Consider the following 22,661-nt stretch of genomic DNA (forward strand, 5'->3'; position numbering starts at 1 on the left):
CACCTCGGGGGGGGGAGGGGTTCAGACATTTGTGACGATGTGTGTCGAGGGGGGGTGGGGTTTGATAAATGTGACGTCACATCAAAATGCGCAACTTTAAATAAATATGGACAACACGTTCTACTTAATTAAATAGACTTATAAATGTTTTCTCCTACAACATCAGAGTGCAGCAGCACCTTAAATACGCACTACAATGACAATAGTTTAAAGCGATTTGAGGCATATTTTATTTTTGGGGGGGGCGGGGGCAGAGCTTTGTGACGTCATATTTGAGGGGGGGTCTGACTTTTTGTGACGATGGGGGGATGGGGGGTCAAAAATCGTCCAAAATCGCGTAACGTCATTTATGGACGGCCCCCAACCCGTATAATGTATTTCCCCTGATTAAGCGATTAAAACTCTGCAAACTATCCCTCGTTACTTTACGTAAAGGAAAAACAAAAACTCCACTTAAAATACAATCCACTAAAAGTGTTGTATATTTGTTGCCCCAAGTGCTTAGAAAGGTCGGATGTAAGGCACTCATTTACATAACCAAATAGCGCAATCTGTACACTTGCCAAGTCCCCGGGCAGCCATTCACCTGGATGGATGTAAGTGGATTATTCGCAGTGAAATATGAACATGATTAATCTCACCCAGGTTACTCTCCTGTAAGCCATCCCCGGCCATTCGCAGTGCTGACGTGACTAGAGTTGGCCTCGGATGCATGGGTAGGACCTGCACTGACGTTGCCATTTTAAGTCGCCGTACGAGAAGTCCTGCCCAGCACTTGCGATCAATCCCTGATTGGTGTGCGATCCATTAGTGCCCAGACAAGTCGATCCATTAATTAAGTTTTGTGTGTAAGCAAGCGTTTCCTCTGACTGCCTGGGGCCCACATCCTGGCTCGCTGCTTCGGTGTGTTGTTCGTCGCAGGTCAGACGATGTGGAGGATGACGCCAGCCGGTGTGAGTTGGCACCACCGAGTTGACCGAGCACAATGGGGAATCCAACTTGACAGTTGTTCATTCGCTTGGTACGGTGCTAAAACGCGATGCTCACGAAAGAGTCGGAATTGCGGGGGTCCGGCCCGAACGGGAGTCACGCCGATATTTGTCGGGGATGTAGCGCCGGTGCACGGTCAACCACTGCACCGCCACTCCTCACCAGGATAAACTCATACTCAGACATGTGCGGCCTCTGTATGTTACGAATACCTAGGCATGTAACGATGCGGCGATTCGATCATCGAAGTTGATTCTGACGCTTGTGGTACATGCATTGAATTGCATGTTTAAACATCGATGATACACAAATTGTCTGCAATATGGTATGCTAATGTTACAATTAGAATGATAGAACAAAAGCTGTGCACCTGGAATGGGGGGGGGGGATAAGAAAAGTAGTGTGAAAGCGACTGTATAAACAATGCAATTTGAATCTCATTATTGAATGGAATTGCAACCCTGTACCATGATGGTTCAGTGAGCTGCTTTGTAGGTGAGGCATTACAAGCCTGCCTGTAACCCTTTCCTGCACACAGTGGGGTGTGTGTGTGTGTATGGCTAGGTCGAGGAAGCGCATTGGTGTGCGCTTTGCAAACGAGACAATTTTTACAACTTGTGCAAGCCATATTGTATATGTGTGTGTGTATAAAGCATCGCACGGCATTCAAAAAAAATATCTCGGGGCTGGCGTAGGCGTGCATTGTACACCGAGATCGAGGAGTAATGACCTGCACGTGTTTAGCAGGTTATCCGACATGACATAACCCTCGTCAAGACGTTCAGAAAGATGCTTCGTCTCCCAAGGGCTTGTATGATTTCATCGCCGGTCCACCCAGGTTTCAGGGCATTTCCTTTATAGAGCCTCAAATTAGGTGGCCTTTTGTGACGTTTTTAAAATCACTCGTTGAATTCCAATTGTGCTGTCGGTAGTCGAAGAGCAAGGTGAGAGAGTGTACACTGCTGCGTCTCCCTGCTGAGGAGGGGCCGTGGAACATGACACTACTTAGCCATTGCCAAAAGGAGTTGTTCATCGTGCATCTGACCTTCGATGTAGCATTTCCTTACAAACAGTACATTTGTAGGTACGGTATTTGAACCATTCTCAGTGAACAAGGCTACCATGAATGTGCTCGTATATTGCGGGCGGGTATTGTCTGCTCTCTCGTTTTACCCAATTAAGCAATTCAGAGGTGATTTGTCAAATTATCACTGTGATGCTAGCACATATGGCCTACTCTTTTTTTCACGAAACATCACGAGATTATTTGGCATCCTTTATGTCCACTGTGAAAGCGTGCAAACGTACTTTTGTTTTAATACACGTGCAGTATTAATCATTAATGGTTGCAAACCTCATGCCTCCAAAGCTTGCTTGGCCATGTCACCACCCTCAGGGCTGGACTTGGCTTAATTTGTCAAGAGTGCAAATCATTGCCGGGATCGTCAGCTGACTTCACGTGAGAGCCTTCGAGGGGGGCTCGTCAAGATCTCTGTAGCGTAGGTACTGAGCAGCTGAGAATGCTCGTAGTGGCGTTGCAACATTGTGAGGCTGCACACCCGCAACACAGCCTTTCACACGTGTCTGTTGTCGCTAAAGCACACGTTGACATCTCGAATTGGTCACATTCTTTCAGTTGATAATAATAATAACGTAGGAAATGCATTTAAGGTATTGGTATGTAAGTTGTGAACTATTTTTCAGAAACAACGGAAATTCAAGGTTTTCCTGTATTGCTCTTTCCCCGGAGATAAAAAAAAACATGACTTCCCACAGTGTGGATATTTATCTTGTGCTAATCTGGTGTTAGTAATGTGAATAGTGTGCTAACGTTTCAGCTATTGCTATGTTAAGGACACGAGGTGTGTGTTGCAGGCAGTTTACCAAAGTGTGATAATGCCATATGTTATATTTCCCGTACAGCCATTTGTCAATCCACAAAATGCCATTTTGGGTATTCGACAAATAATATACGTTATGGGAAATATAGGGTTGCATTTCTGGGTTTGAAATAATCACCCCTTCCCTCTTTGTTTAACTTATAATTCTACGTGATTTCCCCCATTGGCTTTCACACAAAGAACATACTCATAACATACATGGTAAAATAAAAAACAAATATTTCGTAGTAAAACTAACAACAAAAAGGTTAAACTTAAAATGTTTCTTTTTTTTTACGTACGACAAATGATGATGATGGTGGGATGAAGGTGAAGATGATGCTGGTGGGGGTGTTGGAGGAGGCTTATGCGTGGAGTGAGACCGCATGAGAGTTTTGGGGAGCGGAACATGGTGACGAGATAGTCATCGGCAACGTCTGCTGTACTGTACATGCAAACCGCGCGCTACTTACGGCAAGGAGATGAGCATATTAGCAGCGTCAAACCGTGTGTAGCCGAAACGTCATACCTGTCTGCCGGAAAATCTACCTCGATCAGTAAACCGCGTGTAGCCGAAACATGCATTCGACAAATCAGCGTTGGGGAAGTTATGACTACTGTGAACCAACTCGCCTGCAGTGCCAAATTAAGTGCATCCAAAAGTTGCCGTCCACACTTTGCGCGTGTGGAGCAAGATCATAGTGCTCAGCACTCTGCGCTACGAAACTGGCGACCCGAGTTCGATTCCCGGCCATGACAAACATCAGTGGTGATTATCTGAACCAGTTCTGGTCCTCCCCTAGGTCAACTCCAAGCATGGTGTGTAAACATCATCACTGGGGGTGGAGGGGGGGATCCAAGGCGGTTGGGCAGGAGGAGTTTGTGCTCACACCACCTTCTCGTCTGCTGTGCCAGCCTTAAGAGATGCTCGTTGGCATCAATTGGCCCAACAGCCTACGGAGTTTCTGCAGGGGGCTTGGAAGGGTGGGTGGTGGATCTTCGTTTGTGCACGCACAAGCATTGGTAATGTGCCGCAGTTCCCGTGCGGGGCATTTGACTTGTAAAATTCTCAACAGTGTTTTCCAACGGGTAGGTGCCACATGGACCAACGCCGAAGAATTGTGTTTTCAATTCTCGACTAGCTCCTTGAGGATTTCTGTGCTAGCGTTAAACTGCACTCGTATTGATCGGTGACCATGGGCCACTTGCTCAAAAAGTGCCACTCTCACACAATGCAGCGAGGATTAAAGAAAAAAAGTCCCAAGCACGAGGCCACGTTTGAGACCAATGTAATTGTATCGAGTTCAGCTGAGACGGCTGCAAGAACTCTGACACGGGCAGACCGAAATTATTACTCCGCCGCTGTACCTCAGAGAATGAACCTTGCTGTGCAAAGGCTGGGAAAGAATGTGCTGGCTGACCTATAAGAAATATGACGGTCCCTGTGTTGAAGGCTGCGGAGAGCTGCTCTGATAGGAAACATTGCCGCGCCGTGGCTCGGCAGCTTCTGCCCAGGATAGCTTCTGTGGCAGATGTTAATGACCTCGCCTGGTATACAGGAGGTAGTGGGTTTGATCTCGACTCTGGCACCTGCTGTATATTTGGAGTTTGCATGTTATCCTTGTGGTCGTGTGGATTTTTTTCCAGGTCATCCGGTTTTTCCCCTCTACATTAAAAAAGCGTGCGTTTAGAGTATTTGGCTGCGATAAATGTCCACGTGATGAACCACTTTGTTGAGCTATCGTTTGTGGCCGGGTCTCTTCTGAAAAAGAGCTGTACATCTCAGTGGGCCTTACCTGGTAATAACACAAATAGTTTATAGCTACCGTAGTAGAATGGGTGCTCGTTAAATGCAAACCTGAAAACCAAGATGTGCATAATTGTCTGCGGATATATGTACAGTGGCACCATAAATGATCACGGTCTTTTTCGCAAAGCAATTATTTGTTTAGTAGTGCGTCATGTATTTAATAGTTGTCCGTTTGTCACAGCGCGATGGACTTTGCCCACCGCCCATAGTTTGTAAAGGCAATCTAAAATAAGTAACACAAGCAAAACAAGTCGGCACTGCCCTGTTATTAACATTACACTGTAGAGTATACCACATTGAATGTAAATACAGCACACATTGAATGTAAATACAGCACACAATTCCCATGCAGTAGAAATTGTCACGTAATAGGTTGTCATGATGTGTTTTTTTTAATCTTAACAATTAATGAGTGCATCAGTTGTTTAAAGAACCATCGATTCATTGATATACATTTTCAAGCACATGATACGTACATTGAATTGTATGCGTATGTAATCAATGTTGCACGTTATTGGATCAAGTGACCCTTGCATCCACTGGAGGTGCTACCATTCATCGCAACGATTTGTGATGTTTGTGTATGTTGAACTAGACCCTGCATCTTGAGAATTTATCGAATCACGGGGGGGTTAATTGCCCCTATAATAATTGTATTATTGGGAAAGATAATGAATACAGTTGTCAATCCACTTCTGGATGAAGGCTTCCCCACACTGCCAATCACGGGGATTGTTTGAACATAGGTCCCCATACTGGCGATTGTGGATCTCTGAAGGGGTTTTCCAGGACTAATATCTCTCCGATTGTGAATAAAAGTAAATTGGGCTTGGAAAAGATACATAACCAGAAGGGATGACAGCTGGTGGATGAGACTGGCGATGGCATGGCAGCCAAGGAAGAGATCGCATTCAAGAGGACAACCACCTGGGAGATGGAAAACAAAGATTATCTCGTGTCTGGCAGCAAGGTGTCTCGCAATGTCGTGGGATCGTGAGCAGTGACAACGACACGGGAGGCTGTTATCCAGCAGTGGATGGAGCATGGCTGCTGATGATCGTGATGCTGACGATAATGAAATACGTTTATGGGTAGACGTGTAGGCAAATGCATAATGCCGCCTCACTCATTTTACACCGGGTGAAATCTCATGGCTGTTACCAGGATGGACACCTTTGTAAAATCAAACCATGGCCACCCTGATGCGGTTACATTTGCACACAGGCTGCTGACTTGGTCAGTAATTGCTTTGTGAATGATGACCTACCGAAAGGGACTTCCTGTGGATTATCCACACATGACAGGCATTCTGGATTTTTGGCTCAGAGCTGTATTTGAGGGGAATCAAATTTGCCCTTCTGTACTGTGGGAACAGTGTGGCAGGATCAGTGTACTGTTTAATGTAGCCAGTAATCATTTACGAGTTTGGCTGTCAGCCACACGCACAAATAACAGGTTTAGTAAAATAAAATATATTTGCGGTTACACACAGTACTTTTTTTAAAATGTGTAATGTTGACTTTTGTAACTTTAGAGTGTGCAGTTTTAAAATGTATTTCTGTCTCTTTGCCACAATGTGGTCAGCGTAGCAGTGCTGGTGATTACTTGCTACTCCCAGGCACGGCTGGAATGTCCCTTCTCCTCGCTGCTTATGCAATCAACAACGTAGGCGTTTGGACAGCCACACACAAAGACAAAGATCCCATTTTGCGCTCAAGGACTGTTTGGAGCAAACGTCGCTATTTGGGATGCAATGTGCATTGCGGCGTTTGTCCTGCCACGGTTACCAGCCCTGGTTATGATCATCACCATGCACCCACTTCAGGCTGAGTCGATCTATGAGAGGTCCAAGCTAGGCTGGGCCAGACCATGCTGGTATGCGTCATGGTCAGACATTGAACCCATGGACCAGTGAACCGATGTTGCTACAATTGTATCGATCGCCCTACTACCACGAACGTACAATTTTGATGCACTCTCACAGCCTCGCGTACATGTACGGCCAATTCCGCCTGTGCGGAGCTACGCTTGTGCATGCACATCAACATGCGTAAAGCGTGCTTAATGACGAGTGTGTCTTTACACGCGTGTGTGCTCTCGTAGTAGCGCTGTGCTGCAAACCCAGTGACCCGAGTTTGATTCCCAGCCACGGCTGACATTGGTGGTGAGCGATATCAGAACTGGTCCCAGGCTTCCCCCTAGGTCGACTCGGCCTCAAAGGTGTACCTGGTGTGGTGTGTAAACATCAGTACTGGGGAGACAATGGTGGCCAGACCAGCTGGGGTGTGGTGGAGCCAGCACCACCCCCAACATGGCACATTTGAGGTGCTTAGTGCACGTGCCTGCCTTAATAGGTGCTTGCTAACAGCACTTGCCCCAATAGTTTGTTAAATGCTGCATTTGCATCTTTGTCTCTGTGCACACACAAACAAAATTCAGTGCACACTGCAGCGGCTTGAAAGGCTATTTAATGAGGTAATGTTTTTATCTTTCGTTTTGGTACCCTTTGAAAAGGCCAGGGGATAATCTTGGGTTTTCCAGCTCCATGAATAATTAATGAAATGTGATCAAAGAGCGCTTGTGTTTGTAGCCATCGCAATGGGGCAGGGAATGAAAATCAGGTTTAACGACCCATTGTGCTTCAACTATTACTGCCGTTGCAACTGAAGGTGTGTAACTGTAAACATGTTGTGTAACTGTTTCGAAATTTCACCGAACAAAGTTTCGAATGATAATGGTGTTTTTTTTCTCTCTCATCATCATCACCATCGTTAGCCATTGTCTATCCACTGCTAGATGAAGGCCTCTCCCCACGCTGTTGTCATCATCTCTCGCGGTCCCGCCTATGACACGATCTATCTCACCTCTGCCCGTAAACTGATGTAGTCGCTCCCTCCATCTCCATGGGGTCGTCCTCCTCTGTCATGCGTTCTCTTAATTCCGTATAGCATCGTGTTTGCCTGTGCCCGCCCGCTTACTTCCCTTCATTGTCATCGATGTATCCGATTTGCGTTTGTTCCCTGATACGCTCATTCTTCTTTCTGTGTCTCTTGTTTCCAGGCATTCATCTCCTTCATGCTTACTCTTAGGTTTTTTCGGTAAAAGTCACGTAGGTAAAAATAAATAATCAAATATAAATAATAGAAATAAAATTATAAATCAAGTACACTAAATCTAGCTGTGACGGTCCCACCTGATGACGGAGACTTGTGTTGCCTCCGAAACGTCGTGATTCATAATTTTATTTCTATTATTATTTATATAATTTTTTTTTATTTTTACCTACGTGACTTTACCGAAAAAACCTAAGAGTATGAATTCTTGCAGTCATGAAAGCTTCAAATCTAGAATCCTTCATGCTTCTTTGTGCACTTTTCATCGATTCGGGGGTTTTTTTTTTAGCCCAATATCTTTGTTTCTTCTCCATATGTAAGAGGCAGGTATTGTGCACAGATTGAAAAATGTCTTCCCGAGGTGTTTTGGTATGTCGCTTTTCTGAAAGCACTCAATGTCCCTATTATTCGCCTCCGTTTCGTTGCTCTCGGAGTATATTTCAATATTCTCCAGTTTTTTTCCCCCACTTGAAAGTTGGCCTTGATGAATATGAGCAAGAGGAAAGTCACATTTAAATGCGTTGGGTTAGCAAAATAGTTGTTTCGAGTTACACAACTGGTGTTCTGCTTAGAAACACACAAATGAAACGTACAACACTCCCAACGCCATGAAACCACCGTGTAATTGCATTAGTGTTGCCTAGACCGCATGTTGGCTGGCATTGTGTTGTGACTTTGCTCTGGGCTTGAGTTTGTGAAATATGTCCCATTCGAGTTGGCAGGTTAATTTTTTGGGGTGATTCCTGTGTTAAAATCTCCGTTCATCAGAATAGGATTCTGACCAGGATTACGCCATGAAAGATGCCGGATGTCGACCAGAATCGCCATTAAAATGCGTCGCATATTCATAGGCGGTACACGTCAATGGTAATTCCACCGCTGTTAAAACTCTGGCTAGGCCTCATGAGACCTCAACTTGTTGCCTAAATGCCAAAGCCGGCCTCCACACAACCGGTTTCCCACCATGGCTCTAAATTTCCTACAATCCCGCGATATCCATTAGGAATCATTTCATGCTTAGACTTTGTTTTTATCATTCCAGGCTGTAATGCACAATAACTTTTAACGTGCAAGAGGCTTTTTTTCACAGGAACAAAAACATTGCCAAGTTATCCGCAAAATTTGAATGAATTAAAATAATCTTACAATATTATAAAATGTATTGCATAGAACAATGTGGTAAGAATGTAGACAAAACTTTACAGATGTTTGTCTAAAACATGCTGGTGGTTACTTGGTTGCAGTGTGCTTTGAGTAAAGTAAAACAAATTGTGTATATTTACATAACTGTATTTCCTTATGTCATCTCGTTTCAACATACTTCCACACCTCTAACCTGACGCAGCAACGAATGGCAACCACAATTATATTCGTCCAAAGACCATTAACCCGTTAAATAATTTACAAATGGCCGCCGGTGTTGGTGGGTTTATTATCTCGTCTTGCATGCCACAATGGAAAAGAAAGCGTTTATAAACAACTGATGGGATGTTGCCGCACTTGGAAACGTCTGCAGAGTGCCGATGCAGACTGCACCATCATTCGCCTGCCGCCCTCCGCACTGACAAAGCCCCAGTCAGACAGATCGTTCATTATTCATGTTATACCCCTCGACGATTTCAAAGAAAAACAATGGCAGCATCTTTCACCTTCCCTTTGCCGAGCGGATGCCTCCTCCACACGCCATTAAATTTTTGTGCATTTTAAAAGCGGTCTGTGGTGTACGTATCGAAAATGTAACTCGTGTGGAGTCGGACTGTCGTCGCGTGGTCTCGCAGTGCGAGGGCGATTATTACGTGCGAAAGTCTGTCTGTCTGTCAAAAACAATGTATTCGGCGGGAACAAGGGTTTTGTGCGAAGTGCTTGATGGTTAGATGTTCATGAAAATGAGTTGTGTGTAAAGGTATCATACTTTCCATTGTAAGTAATATGCTTATAAAATTCAAAACAAAGAGCAGAAAAAAATCTAGTTATTGTAAATTTATTAACAAGGCCTCATTTCACTTTTTTCTAATGATTTCAAAAATGTATTATGTGAATCTGTCTTAAACGATTGTGTTAAACGTTTCTCTTTATCTACTACCTTTAACACGTCCTCCACTCCAGCAAGTCTTCTGTCAAAACCCCCCGGTGTTACTTTCTTGAACGTAAAGGGTGCCCTTGCTTTGCTGCTGCTGCTCCGAGTGTCTGGAATTACCTTCCTCTGGATGTCTGCGCAACTGAGGACCCTTCTCCTTCTCTAGTCCACCCTCAAAACCTTTGTCTTTTTTTTCTGCCTATGACCGACTTTCCCTGCGAAATGTCTTCATTTGAACTTCTACCATAATGACATCTCAAAAGCCCTTGCTGGCCTGTCACACTCTACCACTCATTTGCTGCTCTGAAATTAACAAATGAACAAAACAAAAACGAATTCTTCAAACTCTATAAATACACATATCCCCCCCCCATATAAATGCGATAACATGTAAATGCTTTATAATTCGGTATTGAGTTTAAGATAGAGAACAGCCATGGCTACAGTAATAGCCATGAGGGCTTTGAGATGCTCTCCTTAGTGGTATCGTCCTCCCTGGTGTGGCCTGCAGTGGTGCCGAGGAACTGTGTCTGCCTTGACAGCAGCTGGCACCGAGTCACCCGCTGTGGCCTCCGACGATGGAAGTCGGAACTCTAGCTACATCCACGAGGTCTCCAGTGCCACCCGCCGCCCCTCCCCTCCGCCCACCGTGACGCTCACAAGACTTTTGGTTGCTCCCTCTCTCCAGACGTGCCTGCGCTCGTCTGTCCGAGGTGCTCACGGTTTGCGCGGTCTCGCCGCAGATGGCCATCGTGTTCGGCGAGGCCGGGTTGAGGGACATCCGCCCGCCGTGCGTGGCGCAGAGCTTCATAAACCACGACGGCGTTTTGCACAAGGTGTTTGTCATTGGGGACACCTTTCACGTGGTGGAGAGGCCCTCTCTCAAAAACTTTCCCGCTGGGAAATCGGGTGAGTCATTTGGCTGTTCAGCAATACATGATTAGTCCAAGCGATTATGCGCGAAAGCTCTGTGTGTGTGCATATATTTGTATAATTTGTGACCGTGACATTTGAATATCTCATCTCTTGTCTGGCAGATCAGAAAACTATCTTTTTCAACAGTCACGATGTCTCCAAGGCTGAATCTGCATCGCACTTAAATGCAGTAAGTACGAATAATATACATTTTAAATAATGTGTCAGTATGGCATTTCGTTCATTCCATCTTGGGATTTCATTTCATGATCTTAAGTGCTTTCTTGGCATTCCACCCGTTGAGCCACGCAGCCACCACAGCGTAATTTTAATCTTAGTTGTCGTTTCCCACCGTCCCCTCGCCGTTTGCATGCACAGCGAGACGAGAGCCAGACGGCCGAGCAGCGGAAGCAGCTGTCCTTGCAGGTGGTGCGGCGCCTTGTGGAGGGCCTGCGCGAGACGCTCGAGATGTCGCTGTTCGGCATCGACATCATCGTGGACCGGGAGAGCGGCCACCACGCCGTCATCGACATCAATGCCTTCCCAGGTGAGCCGCCGCCGCAAGCCGCTACTGCCACCAACGCCGCTGCTACCGCCACCGCCACTCCCACCACCACCACCATAACAACCGCCCATACACATGCACGCTTGCAGCGAGAAAATTCCTCTGCAAAAGCCTCGTTCCCCCGAGTTGAAGCCCCACGGGATGTTAAAATGCAAAGTTATTAATGAGTTATGTGCGGGTTGTGACGTGCTTTTGCCAGGATGGAATTGGTAACGTTTAAAAATAGATTAATATGCGTATTGGTTGGATTCCGTTTGTGGTGTGGTTGAGAATTAAATTGTGGCATTTGATCAATATAGTGTTGTTGGTTCCTGATTGGGCATCCGTGTGATTACCATTATTTGGACCACCTCCTTTCCGTACACAATGCCCGCTGGGATATACGAATAGTATATGAGATGACGCTCAAGGGAGAAGGGCATGCTGTACGAGTGCATATCATCATCAGTGGTGATTTCTGCGGTTAATGTCAAGAGGTATTTTCAATTAATGTAAGTGCTCTCCCTTCTCAATGTAAAGCAGCTACAGAAGGCTGTGTGCTACACATGTGGAGTTGCATTACTCTGCAGGAACACAACTTCACTCTGCAGTGGTTGTGCTGCATAGCTCTGAAGAGTTTTATGGCTGTGTCCCTCGTTGTTCGGCCTGATGGTCTGACCATTTCACTTCACGTACCGTGAGCTCCTCCAGGAGCTTCTTCGAGACACGGCCAGCGCGTGCAGGGGACTGTCAGACACACCGTGCCGTACAATGCGCGGTTACAACCCCTTTGCAAGCGTGTATGCCAGAGCTGCTATTGCGTAGCGTTTCCTAAACCGGGTGCGCCGTGACTCTGGCTAATCTGCTCCCCAATCTCGATGTGGCAAACTCTTTTGGAGCTGATGCAAGTCGGTTTACTTTTTGTGTGAAATAAATAGACCAACGAAGCGTGGGAAGAATAATAAAGCAACAATGTAACAAAATGCCCAAAAGTACAATTATGCCGTTTCGTAATTGCTTTAATTGACTTGGAAAAATTCAGACGATGCGACGAGATGGGTTTGTTTGTAAACGTCCGTGGACAGAAAATTGCAAACAAAACATTGTTGGCGCAAGCCCCCAGTGCTTTCTGAAGAAACTCGTTCATTTCGGAAGTCAAATGGGAGCCAGGCCGAGTTTGGGCATACTCGGTTTGTTTAACCTCAGGTAGCGCTTAAATCAAAATTCTCACGACCACATGCCGTTTGGGATTTAGTCTTTACGTCGCCCGCGCAAAAGAAAGTGATTTATGGTTGAAAAGAATTCCTTCCCGAACACGAATACACCGTGAGAAAAAAAAATGCCCCTCTGCGTTTACAATGTCGTGGGTGATAGGCGATGCTTCTACGTTATACAGTGGCTGAAAAATATATAGAGGAATTAAAATAGTTTTCTCAAGAAAGGCTGACAGCGAGGCCTAAGAGGGCTCCTGCCAGTTGAAAAGTTATTTTAATTGTACCTTTCTTAGCAGATATCTCCATGAAAAGTAATAACATAATATATAACATTCCCTAAAAAAGAATTGTTCAACCATTTTTTTCCTTAAAAAGTAATCGCACACGGACGGCCATCCGCTTAAGAAAATACAAGCGTATGGGGGGAAAACAGTGATAATTCAGGTGGCTTTGTATAAACAAGTGGGAATACATATGTCAAAATACACCACGGGCTCGTAATTTTACATAGAGAAAACTGAGAAGATTGCTGTGGATGCTGGAAATGCGTTCGGTCCTCTGTTTAAACCATGCAGCAGCGTCATAAACCGTGGATCATTGTTGACGAGCAGTACCTTTTTTAGTTGCTGTGCCACATGTGGTGTTTACTGCATTTTACGGGTGCCTATTAATGTCCGCTGCTTTATAAGCAGCTGCACATTTTCCTGTTGAACGGTGATGTGGTGAACACCAAGCGGCGATGGCAATGTTTTTCCCGTTGCCAAATTACGCTTTGCCACCTAGCCGGGTTTCCTTTACACCATGGCATGATTAGGCTGCATCAGCTGGTTAACCGGTTTATTTTTATTTACTTGAGTTTGGACTCCACTTATTGTGCCCCAGACTTGGTGAGATATAAATCATAGTAACCGTTGTGTATTTTTGTATGTTTTAACGGGCTGTATAAATTTGTCAGGATGTTACAACAGTACATGCTCAAATGAGTAAACTCCCTTTTAAGTACAAAGTTAAACGTGTGCAACCGTCGTTAATTTTTGCGTAAATATTGGGGCAATGAATTGTGAATTATTCTCGGGTGTTTGGACGTACGTTTTGATAACGCGCGCCGCGTGTTGTCGTGCGTGTCCACCCAGGCTACGATGGCGTCGCCGACTTTTTCCCAGCGCTGCTCATGCACGTGCAGGGCCTTCTGCAGGCCCACAAGCCCAGCGACGGCGTCTTGACAAACCAGCGCCTGCAGACACCTAACGGACAGCTCGAGCCACCCACCACAGGCGAGCTGATCCAGCATCATCAAGCCCAACCGCAGCAGCTTCAGCAGCAGCAGCAGCAGCAGCAGGCTGCTGCCTGCAGGGACCAGGATTCCGCAAGCGCGGCGGGGCTGTCGGCCTTGCAGCTGCCTCGGCTTTCCCTGCCGAGCCGCCCACACGGCCGATGCGGGTGCACGGCCTCCCGGAGTTCGTGGCCCGTGGAGAACGGCGTTGGCAGCGGCGCATCGCACTTGGTGCCCACCAAACGGAGGGTGCACTCGGTGTCTGTGTCACCGGCGGCGGCGGCGGACATTGGCATGGTGTGCCACCGCGTATCGCTCGTGGGAAAGGGCAGCAACGGTCGCTGAGCCCACTGCCGGGGGCATCACAGATGTCACGCTTTCCTTTGTGATCGCCCAACAATCCATCCCTCCAACAGTCGTCTGCGATCATTGGTGTGTAGCTTCTGTCGTTAGGACAGCGGTGCCCAGTCTGACCGAATTGAAACAAGAAATCCAGTCATTCCAGCTGCGCGACCGTGCATATTGGTGGCTTTGGTACAGACGCTTCGTCACGTGTGTGCACATTTAATTATAGTGGTTGGGAAGAAAAAAAATAGCAGGATATCTTCTGTGTGTTCATATTAAATGACTTAATTTGACTTATTAATCGCAGCCACCCCACCCTCCATCCAGATGCATATGTAGAGGTGATCATGTGCTCTGAGAATTGTGGTGGTAAAGCCTCCGTCCAAACACGCTCCATTATGTGCGCGCATTGCATTTGCCGAAGTCATGTTAATGTCAGGATTAATTCATTCCATGTGAGGTTGACAGCACCATAGCTATAAGCATTTATTTTTGGAAATAATAAGTTCCTTAAATTTATTAAATTTGTCAATCCAAATTTGCAGCTTGTTAGAGGTCTTTAAAGGGTGATGTAATTTTCAGAGTATGCCACTGACGATGTGGCTTTAAATTCCTTTGCAGAGGCAGGCAGGTGTCCATCTGATGAGTGCCCTGTCACTCATTGATACGAGTCGGAGACGTACGGAAGGCCGGTGGTTAATGGGTAGCATTAATTAAATGATTTAATTTACAGTAATTTAGTATTAATATATTTTGTAATAAAAATCAACTGTGAATATTATTGTGGTGAACCTTTGTAAATTTTTGTTTGAAATGCAACGTTTGTTCCACTTCTAGAAATTAAAAAATAGTTTTTTAGATTTTTTTTTAACAACTTCCATATTTAATTTCTGATCAACTTTAATGTTTTGCCAAATGATATCCTTTCGCAAAATTGTAAATAAGTGTTGAAATCTGATTGAAACGCTGACTAAAAAAAATGTTATTTAGTTTATAAAAAAAAACAGCCCAGATGAACTTTAAAACAAATTGAAACACAGGCATCACACTCTTGTGCCGCCTGTTTAGCGATGTACAACAGGAACCAAGAGTCTTGAATTTTATCATTTCTGTTGTAAAATATATTGGCACGTAAAAAAAAGAGGTTTTAAACGAGCTCTGGCCTAGCAATTCCTGATACCTCTTTGTAGGGGTATGCTTGTTGATTTTTAATTAAACAAAAATCAAGATAAATTGCACTTGTGTGATCCTAATGTAATCATTGCTGTTCTTGAAAAGCGCGTCATTCTGTCGCGAGCCGTCTCGTTGAATCGTGCACTCTCCGTGCATCCAGGGAATGTACGTGCAGGTGGAGATCACGCTGGTGTGTGGCTTCAGTGGTAAGGCGGATGTCCAGTTTGAGGAGACTGCTGTCCGCTCCATGTGCTATCAAGGAAAAATACCGGTGGCTCATATCTCTTTTTTCCACTGGCACATTCGAGCCGTGCTAGCGCGGGGCCCTTACTGTGTATGGGTGGTTTTCTACGAGCTATTTGCCAAGCTGAGCCAGGATCAAACGGTGAACCTCTGGCTTCAGAAGAAGACATCTGAATCTGGCTCGGAAGCAAGCAGGGCTAGGGGCGGGATTAATTCTAAATTGAAAACCATTTCTTTAGAACTGATTTTTTTGTTTTATGTTTGTTGTCCTAATCTCCGCACCTTCGATTATCACGGTTGGCTACGTACGGTGCGAAAGAAGTTCAACATGCATACATACAAACACATTTTTTTGTTATACACTGACGCAACGTACGTTCATTATTACGTATGATGTCGGTGGCACAGCCCGGGTTTTTGCAGTGGAAAATTAAACCTGGCTGGCTTGGCATGCCAACAGCGTGGCTCGGCTGTATCGTGGAAAGGAGGTATAAATTGAACCCAGGTGACTGTTTACAAGTTTCTGTCTTCGCACCCATCACCTGACTCACTTGAAGGTAATACCCCTCACCAGACACACACTTGGTGTCGGTCGTAGATAAACGGCGCTGTCTCTCCGATGTAGACGTGGTCAATTTCACTGCCGGATGAAGGTCTCCCCAAGTCTGCCGCTGCTGTGTTAACCTGTTGTCAGTGCGCTTGGTGCAGTGCGTGCAGTGTTCTACGGCAGCGGTGGCTGCTTCTGAGTCTCGTGTCTATGTCGATGGACTTGCGTGTAACCGTATTTTCGTTTTCACCGCTCTTCTCAGCTTTTCCCGATGGTCTTTCTGCTTGCAAATATGAGATTTTATTTTGGGTGAAAGGGAAACTGTGGCCTAAGTGACATGACCACCAGTGAAAATACTTGTCGGTAATTATGGCGATAAGAGGGGTTTTTGTTCGCTTGGTTTAACTTAAACCGCTCTGTTCGTGTTCATTATAATTACTTGCACAGTTTATTTTAAGAACACATCGATGACGCTATAGTTTACAAAATCTGGGCGCTATGTACTACGTCGTCTTCTGTTCATACAGCACAGATTATTTTTGTAACAATTGTATTCTTTTCTTGTAATTGTGATTCCATTGAATAGAAAACGCTGCATCTTTTGGTGCGATGTCGTGCTCGCTTAATTACAGCTGCATAGCACCGTAATGCAAATGATTTGTTGGCTACTCCATTCAATGTCCATTGCAGAGGTTTAAAAAAATCAGAAATGATCTACGATCCAGTAAAACTGGGTGCTGGATTCACACGTGTGCTTGCGAGGCTGTGGTTCATTGTCAATTACTTATAGCAGTGTCTCAAGCACCAGCGTGAAGTGAACTAATAACCAAAGTGTTCACCCATCGTTGGGTGATATCTTGTCGCAAGGCTCTTTTATGTACCACTTCTTGTTTGTGAGTGACCCCAACCACTTGGTTAATACGATTTAAAAAAGCTGTAGTTTTAACACACAGGCAAGAACGTATCCATGTTGAATGTTTAATGAACGTTATCAATGTGTCGGCAGAGGAGAAAAGTGCTTTCGATCGGCTTTTGCTCAGCTTTATCTCGCAGTCTGGCTTCACGCATCTGTCCATAGCCCGGGATGATCTTGTTGCCGTCTTTTCGATGGAGAGTCGAGCTCATGGGGGGCCATGGAGGCATTATTCACGTCTGTAAACAGGACACTCATTACCACGTGGGCAAGATTACTGCCGATAACAGTGGGCTCAGTTTTATTTTTCTGCCATGCCGTGTAAACGCGGAAGAGACTGCCCAGGCTTCCTCTTGAGAAGTCCAGCGTCTGTGATGATGCATAGAAGGCAGCGGAACGAGGTTGTTTTGCGCGAGGTACTTGCATGAAGAAGGCTGCGCTGCAGATGTGATGCGTGGATTGGCTTGGCAGTGCTGGCGTAGCGAGACTGTTGCTGCTTATTTCTCTTGATAACATGTCCTGTTGCTGTGCTTTTGCAACTACGACTACCTCCTTGCATTCGATTACAATTCTCTATGTTTGTGTGTGATTGGAAACGTTCTCTAATCTGCAGAATGGAGGGTGCGGGGAGGGAGGAACGTTGTTCTGTGCTATTGAGAGGTCATTCATGTGGCTGATATATATCAGTGGCTTCCACTCTTGCACCTGTCGTCAGCTGAGCCCCCCACCAACTTATTCATTCGTCAGCGCCCTTCCAGTTGAGGCAGAGGAAGCGATCGTCATTTTCTGGGCCGCGTAAGGGAGCGGGTGACAGCAACAGTCTGGAGGGCGATTTTTGCCACATTCACAGCAGGATTTGCAACGTGATGCTGAAGTTGTCCAAGCTTTTGCTTAATTATCAATTGTGTAATCCTATACGGTATATCTCATATTTAATTTGGAACTCTGGACGTAAAGATGATATGGTTTTTGTTATTTTTTAAATGCTACCGTTTGTTTCGTTCGATCTAAGTGTGCAAAGCTAACTGGCAGACAACTGGAAAAAAGGCCCGTATTTGCAACAGTTTTGTCCAAAAGTCTGTCACTTTACTCTTATTCTGACCAAACCGCATCACTTTTGAATGCTATTTCACCCTTAACGCGTGATGGTGGTGGTCGTGGTGTGATCGCTTTTCATGTCATTGACACCGTTTCTGGGTTTTCATTGTCATTCGTTTCACAAACATTTCCAAGCACCCAACGAACCAAAAATCGTACTTGCGATTAAAAAAAATTCCAACGTTTTTGGGCAAAGAAATGTCAAAAGTAGCTGCTTTGCATGTTTAATAAAAAACAAAATCATCCGGTTTGATTTCTGCTCGTGTGCACAATTGCACATCATCACATTCCATTGGTTGCTTTTTATTTTGAGCGTCAAGCTTCTGGGATGTCTGGACTGTTAAGACCGCCGCCTTTCTACTTTTCAGATGACAGGACGTCTATTTCCGAGGGCTTTGGGAGTGAGATGAGAATGTACTTGTTAAGTCAATTGTTGCACTTTCCCTTGAACCAAGATTTCCCCCACCCTCGCTTTAGGCGTTTGCTAAAGCCCCCCTCCCTCCCCCTACAATTGTACTTTAAAGAATTTACAAAATTCCGAATGTTTGAAAAATATTGTTTCATCGTTTGGCTCTATAATTGTGGTGTTCACTTCTAATACCGGTCAACGTATTGCGATGATGTTAAGGCTTGACCGAGACTTTGTAATGTATTCCCGCCATGTGCCTTTTCCAGTACCACCACCGAGCAGTGTGCGTGTCCCTCTGGCATAAGATGTGTGATGCTGTTAATTTTACATGTATATTTATTAAAGTTCATCTGAATTAAACAAAGGCCATTTATAGTTGTCGGATGAGCTAATAAATGTAAAATATACGGAGGCCGCCTGTGTCTTTATTTTTCCCATTTCCTCGCCCCCCTTTACATGACACGCGCTTAAACGTACCCAAACAATACTGCGAAACAATGCCCGCTGTAAATGTGTAGGGTCATGGTTTTTAAAAAGGATATTTTTATTTAATAGAGACTTCACCTAAAATGCACCGCTATTGACTGCAGTGCTATTCTCTTTGCACATAAAATCGGCGTATAGTCCAAGCGTATAGGTGGTTTTTTTTTGTTTTGTTTAACGCGAACTTGCTGTAATCACGTTTTAAAATGCTGTATACTGCAAAAGAAAACTTTCGCCGCACTGCCTGTGAAATGGATGCTAAGCTGCTATCCTGAAGAGCTGACGACCATGCATTTGCAAACCACGCTAACTCTCTTGCTGCTGTATGTCTGCTGACGATGTCGCCGCATTGCCCCGTCTACGGCACCGCGTCTCAAGCCACCTTTGCTCAAGTTTAATTGGAGGGAAGCTTTCGGTCACAACGGGAAATCAAACCGCCGTAAAGTGTATTTATTGTCTTTTGAGAGAATTTAAACCTGGAGGTGACGCCTTCATACAGCAGCGGATTGATCAAGTCCGATGACGACAATGTCGAAAACTCAAACCCCCGATTCGATTGCAGCACACACGTAACAATACGTGTGTCTACAGTAAAATATCAACAATGTACAATGAATGTGGTGGAGCGGTGGCGCAGTTGTTAGCACTGCGCTGTGAACTCGGCCACGTGAGTTCCATTTCCTTGGCCACGACTTAACAGTGGCGAGCGATATCTGAAGGTGCTCTGGCCCATATATACAAACAAGACAAAGATACCCCGTATAGCCTTAACAGACTGTTCGGGCAAGTGCTGTTAGTGAGCACCTACGAAGGCCGGAACGGCACACGAAGGGGGTGGGCGGCCCAGCAACCACACTCGGCCGCCTTTGTCTCTCCAGTGGCGATGTTTACACAACGCACCAGGTACTCATTTGAGGCTGAGTCGACCTAGGCGAAGCCCATGGCGGAATCGGATAATCGTCACCGGTGTTGGCCGTGAGCGGGAATCGAACTCGGGTCGCCGGGTTCGTAGCGCAGCGTAGCGTTAACCACGACACTACCGCTCCCTGCTGGCCCATATACACACGACAAAGATACCCCGTTTAGCCTTAACAGACTGTCGGGGCAAGTGCCTTTAGCGAGCACCTATAAAGGCCTGCACGGCACACGAGGGGGTGGCCATCACCACTCCCGGCCGCCTTTGTCTCCCTAGTGACGTTTACACATCGAACCAGGTACTCATTTGAGGCTGAGTCGACATAGGGGAGGCCCTGGACCGGTTCAGATAATCGTCACCGGTGTTGGCCGTGAGCGGGAATTGAACCCGGTCGCCAGGTTCATAGCGCAGCGCGCTAACTGCTACACTACCTCTCCCCACTATATATACAAAGATAGACAAAGATCCCCCGTATAGCCTTAACAGACTGTAGGGGCAAGTGCTGTTAGCGAGCACCTATGAAGGCCAGAACGGTACACTATATATATACACACACACCCACACTGATCAGCGAGGTGAAGTATAGTCAAACAACCCCATAGCTGAACGGCATGGGATCGAGAAAGGCGTGGGATTATTCTCGTAAACACAACACATTAGGAATGCAAACATTGCCATCAAGGACGTCGTTACCGCGCATGCAGCCCAGTGAATTGTAAAGAAAAAGTTGGTGCGGGAGGGGGGGGGAGTTGGTGGTGCTTTCTATAATCCGGTGGGATTTAGTGGCGCGTCGTTCCATGACCTCATTCAGTCACCGTGAGCGGACTCGTTAGCTCTGCCACGTGGGCGTAAATCTGTCCCCGTTGATTTGATTGCGCGCGTGCGTGCGCGTGCATGCGCGTGCGCGCGTGCGTTTCCAACCCCTCCCACCGCTTCTGGGTGTCTCGCCGCCCGAGACGCGAACGCATCGGCTCGGTCACCCTTTTTACAAACGCCAAGACGTCGCCAAAGTATCTGCGCGACGCCACCGCACCAAACTTGGCAATGTTGACCCGTACGTAAGGCAAATGATATAACAAATAGCCTCTACTATTGCGGGTGTGGGGGGGGGACAAAGCCCCGATATCCAATACAATGTTTGGTATTTATATAGAGTAGCGTCTGTGTGCAACCGACTCTTCAAGACGTGAACCACTGTGGGGCCGTGGGTGTCTAGGGCTGAGGCTTTTAAGGTGATATTCATCCAAGGAGGTATTCATTCCAAGGAGGTATTATTCAAACGAGGTATTATATTCAAGAAGCTCTCCTCTATGACCCAATTGAATGGAAACGAATTCTATACAATTTGCATTATTGCCACGAGGAGCGTAAATTAAATACAACACCCACTAAATAATCCAAGTGGCGGGGGGGGGGGAAACATCAACGCGGGTAACGTCATCAAGCAATGTAGCAGATGAATATTTATCTGAGCTTCGCGGTGACACAATGTGCACCGCTCGTGCCAGAGAAGTTTCGTCATCACAGGCAACCGGGGTGGGTGGGTGGGGGGGGAGGCTTATTGATTTAAAGCTTTCGTGACTGCAGGGATTCATCTTCTTGGTTCTTTCGGTAAAGTCACGTAGAAGGGAAGTAATAAAATAATAAAAATAAAACATAATAATTTATTTTATTATGTTTTATTTTTATTATTGTATTACTTCCCTTCTACGTGACTTTACCGAAAGAACCAAGAAGAGGCTTATTGAGTTTAAAAAAAAAATGTATTTGAAGTTTCCGCAGCCTTGCTGCCCTCCTTCCACCCGGGACACGTCCACCCACAGAAGGCAACCTGCGAATTAGGCAGCGACAAGAGATTGGCCAGTCTGAAAATATAAGAATAGATTTGACCCTTTCTGGCGATAAAAGAAGCGCTAGAATGTTACAACATCAAACAGAATCCTTTATCAAGGAATCCTGTCTGCATTAAACCCCACGCGCTTGTGGTGAACATGCAAACATAAACACATGCCCTGCTAGTATACAATGCATTGTCTTTGAAACTGATTGGTGCACACCAGAGACAGCTTTCTTTTGAGCCTCGTCTAAACGTGTTAGACCAGATGACGCTGTTCGCCTTTTGAACGCTGGTTTGCTTTTGATCTAGATTTGAAGTTTTAGTGACCGCAGGGAATCCATCCTCTTTGGTTCTTTCGGTAAAGTTTTCCTTTTGGTTTGTTGAGAGCGGGGAACACAGACAGGACTCGAAGCAAAGTAGAACTTCAGGTTGAACCTGCCTCATGGAGGAAACCACTCAACCTCCAGGCTATCATTTCGTTTCAAAGGGCCCCAAGTTGGAAAATGTTGCGTTTTCTGATTTGTATTGTGACATCGCTGTATGTGTGCTAAATTTCCGATTTTTTTTTACATCAGAGTTTAAGCTAAACATTAATGTTACTGCCCTTGTAGTAAAAAATAATTATACAATCGGTTATGTTTTTGGCCAATGGACATTCCTCACGGCAGAGAGAACAGGAGAAATAATTTAAATGGACATCAATGTCACGTGGTATACGTAATGTTTGTTTCAGTGTGTGACCATCACAGGACACATCATGGTTATAATATACATGGGACCGGTTATAATAATAATGATAATTTCCGGCCAATCCACCGATAGATGAAGTCCTCACTACCCCCCATGCTCCCTCCCCCACACTTATGGGGGTTGTTTGACCA

The 22,661-nt window shown here is 45.6% G+C and overlaps 1 protein-coding gene across 4 annotated transcripts in view; it reads left to right on the top strand.

Moving 5' to 3' along the window:
* LOC144720039 (inositol-tetrakisphosphate 1-kinase-like) overlaps positions 1–18,951 on the top strand; it is an 83,995-nt gene extending 65,044 nt beyond the window's left edge. For 2 of the 4 annotated variants that reach the window (XM_078596469.1, XM_078596468.1), the window contains exons 8-12: positions 10,382–10,480; positions 10,614–10,779; positions 10,908–10,975; positions 11,164–11,332; positions 13,677–18,951. In XM_078596469.1, coding sequence (XP_078452595.1) covers positions 10,382–10,480; positions 10,614–10,779; positions 10,908–10,975; positions 11,164–11,332; positions 13,677–14,161 — 987 coding nt within the window. In that variant the 3' untranslated portion in view covers positions 14,162–18,951. The remainder of the gene's footprint in view (positions 1–10,381; positions 10,481–10,613; positions 10,780–10,907; positions 10,976–11,163; positions 11,333–13,676) is intronic. The other 2 variants (XM_078596471.1, XM_078596470.1) reach the window with 1 other exon arrangement.
* The last annotated feature ends 3,710 nt before the right edge of the window (positions 18,952–22,661 follow it).

The sequence above is a fragment of the Lampetra planeri genome, chromosome 7, assembly GCF_965212315.1.
Source record: "Lampetra planeri chromosome 7, kcLamPlan1.2.h2, whole genome shotgun sequence".
NCBI lineage: Eukaryota > Metazoa > Chordata > Hyperoartia > Petromyzontiformes > Petromyzontidae > Lampetra > Lampetra planeri.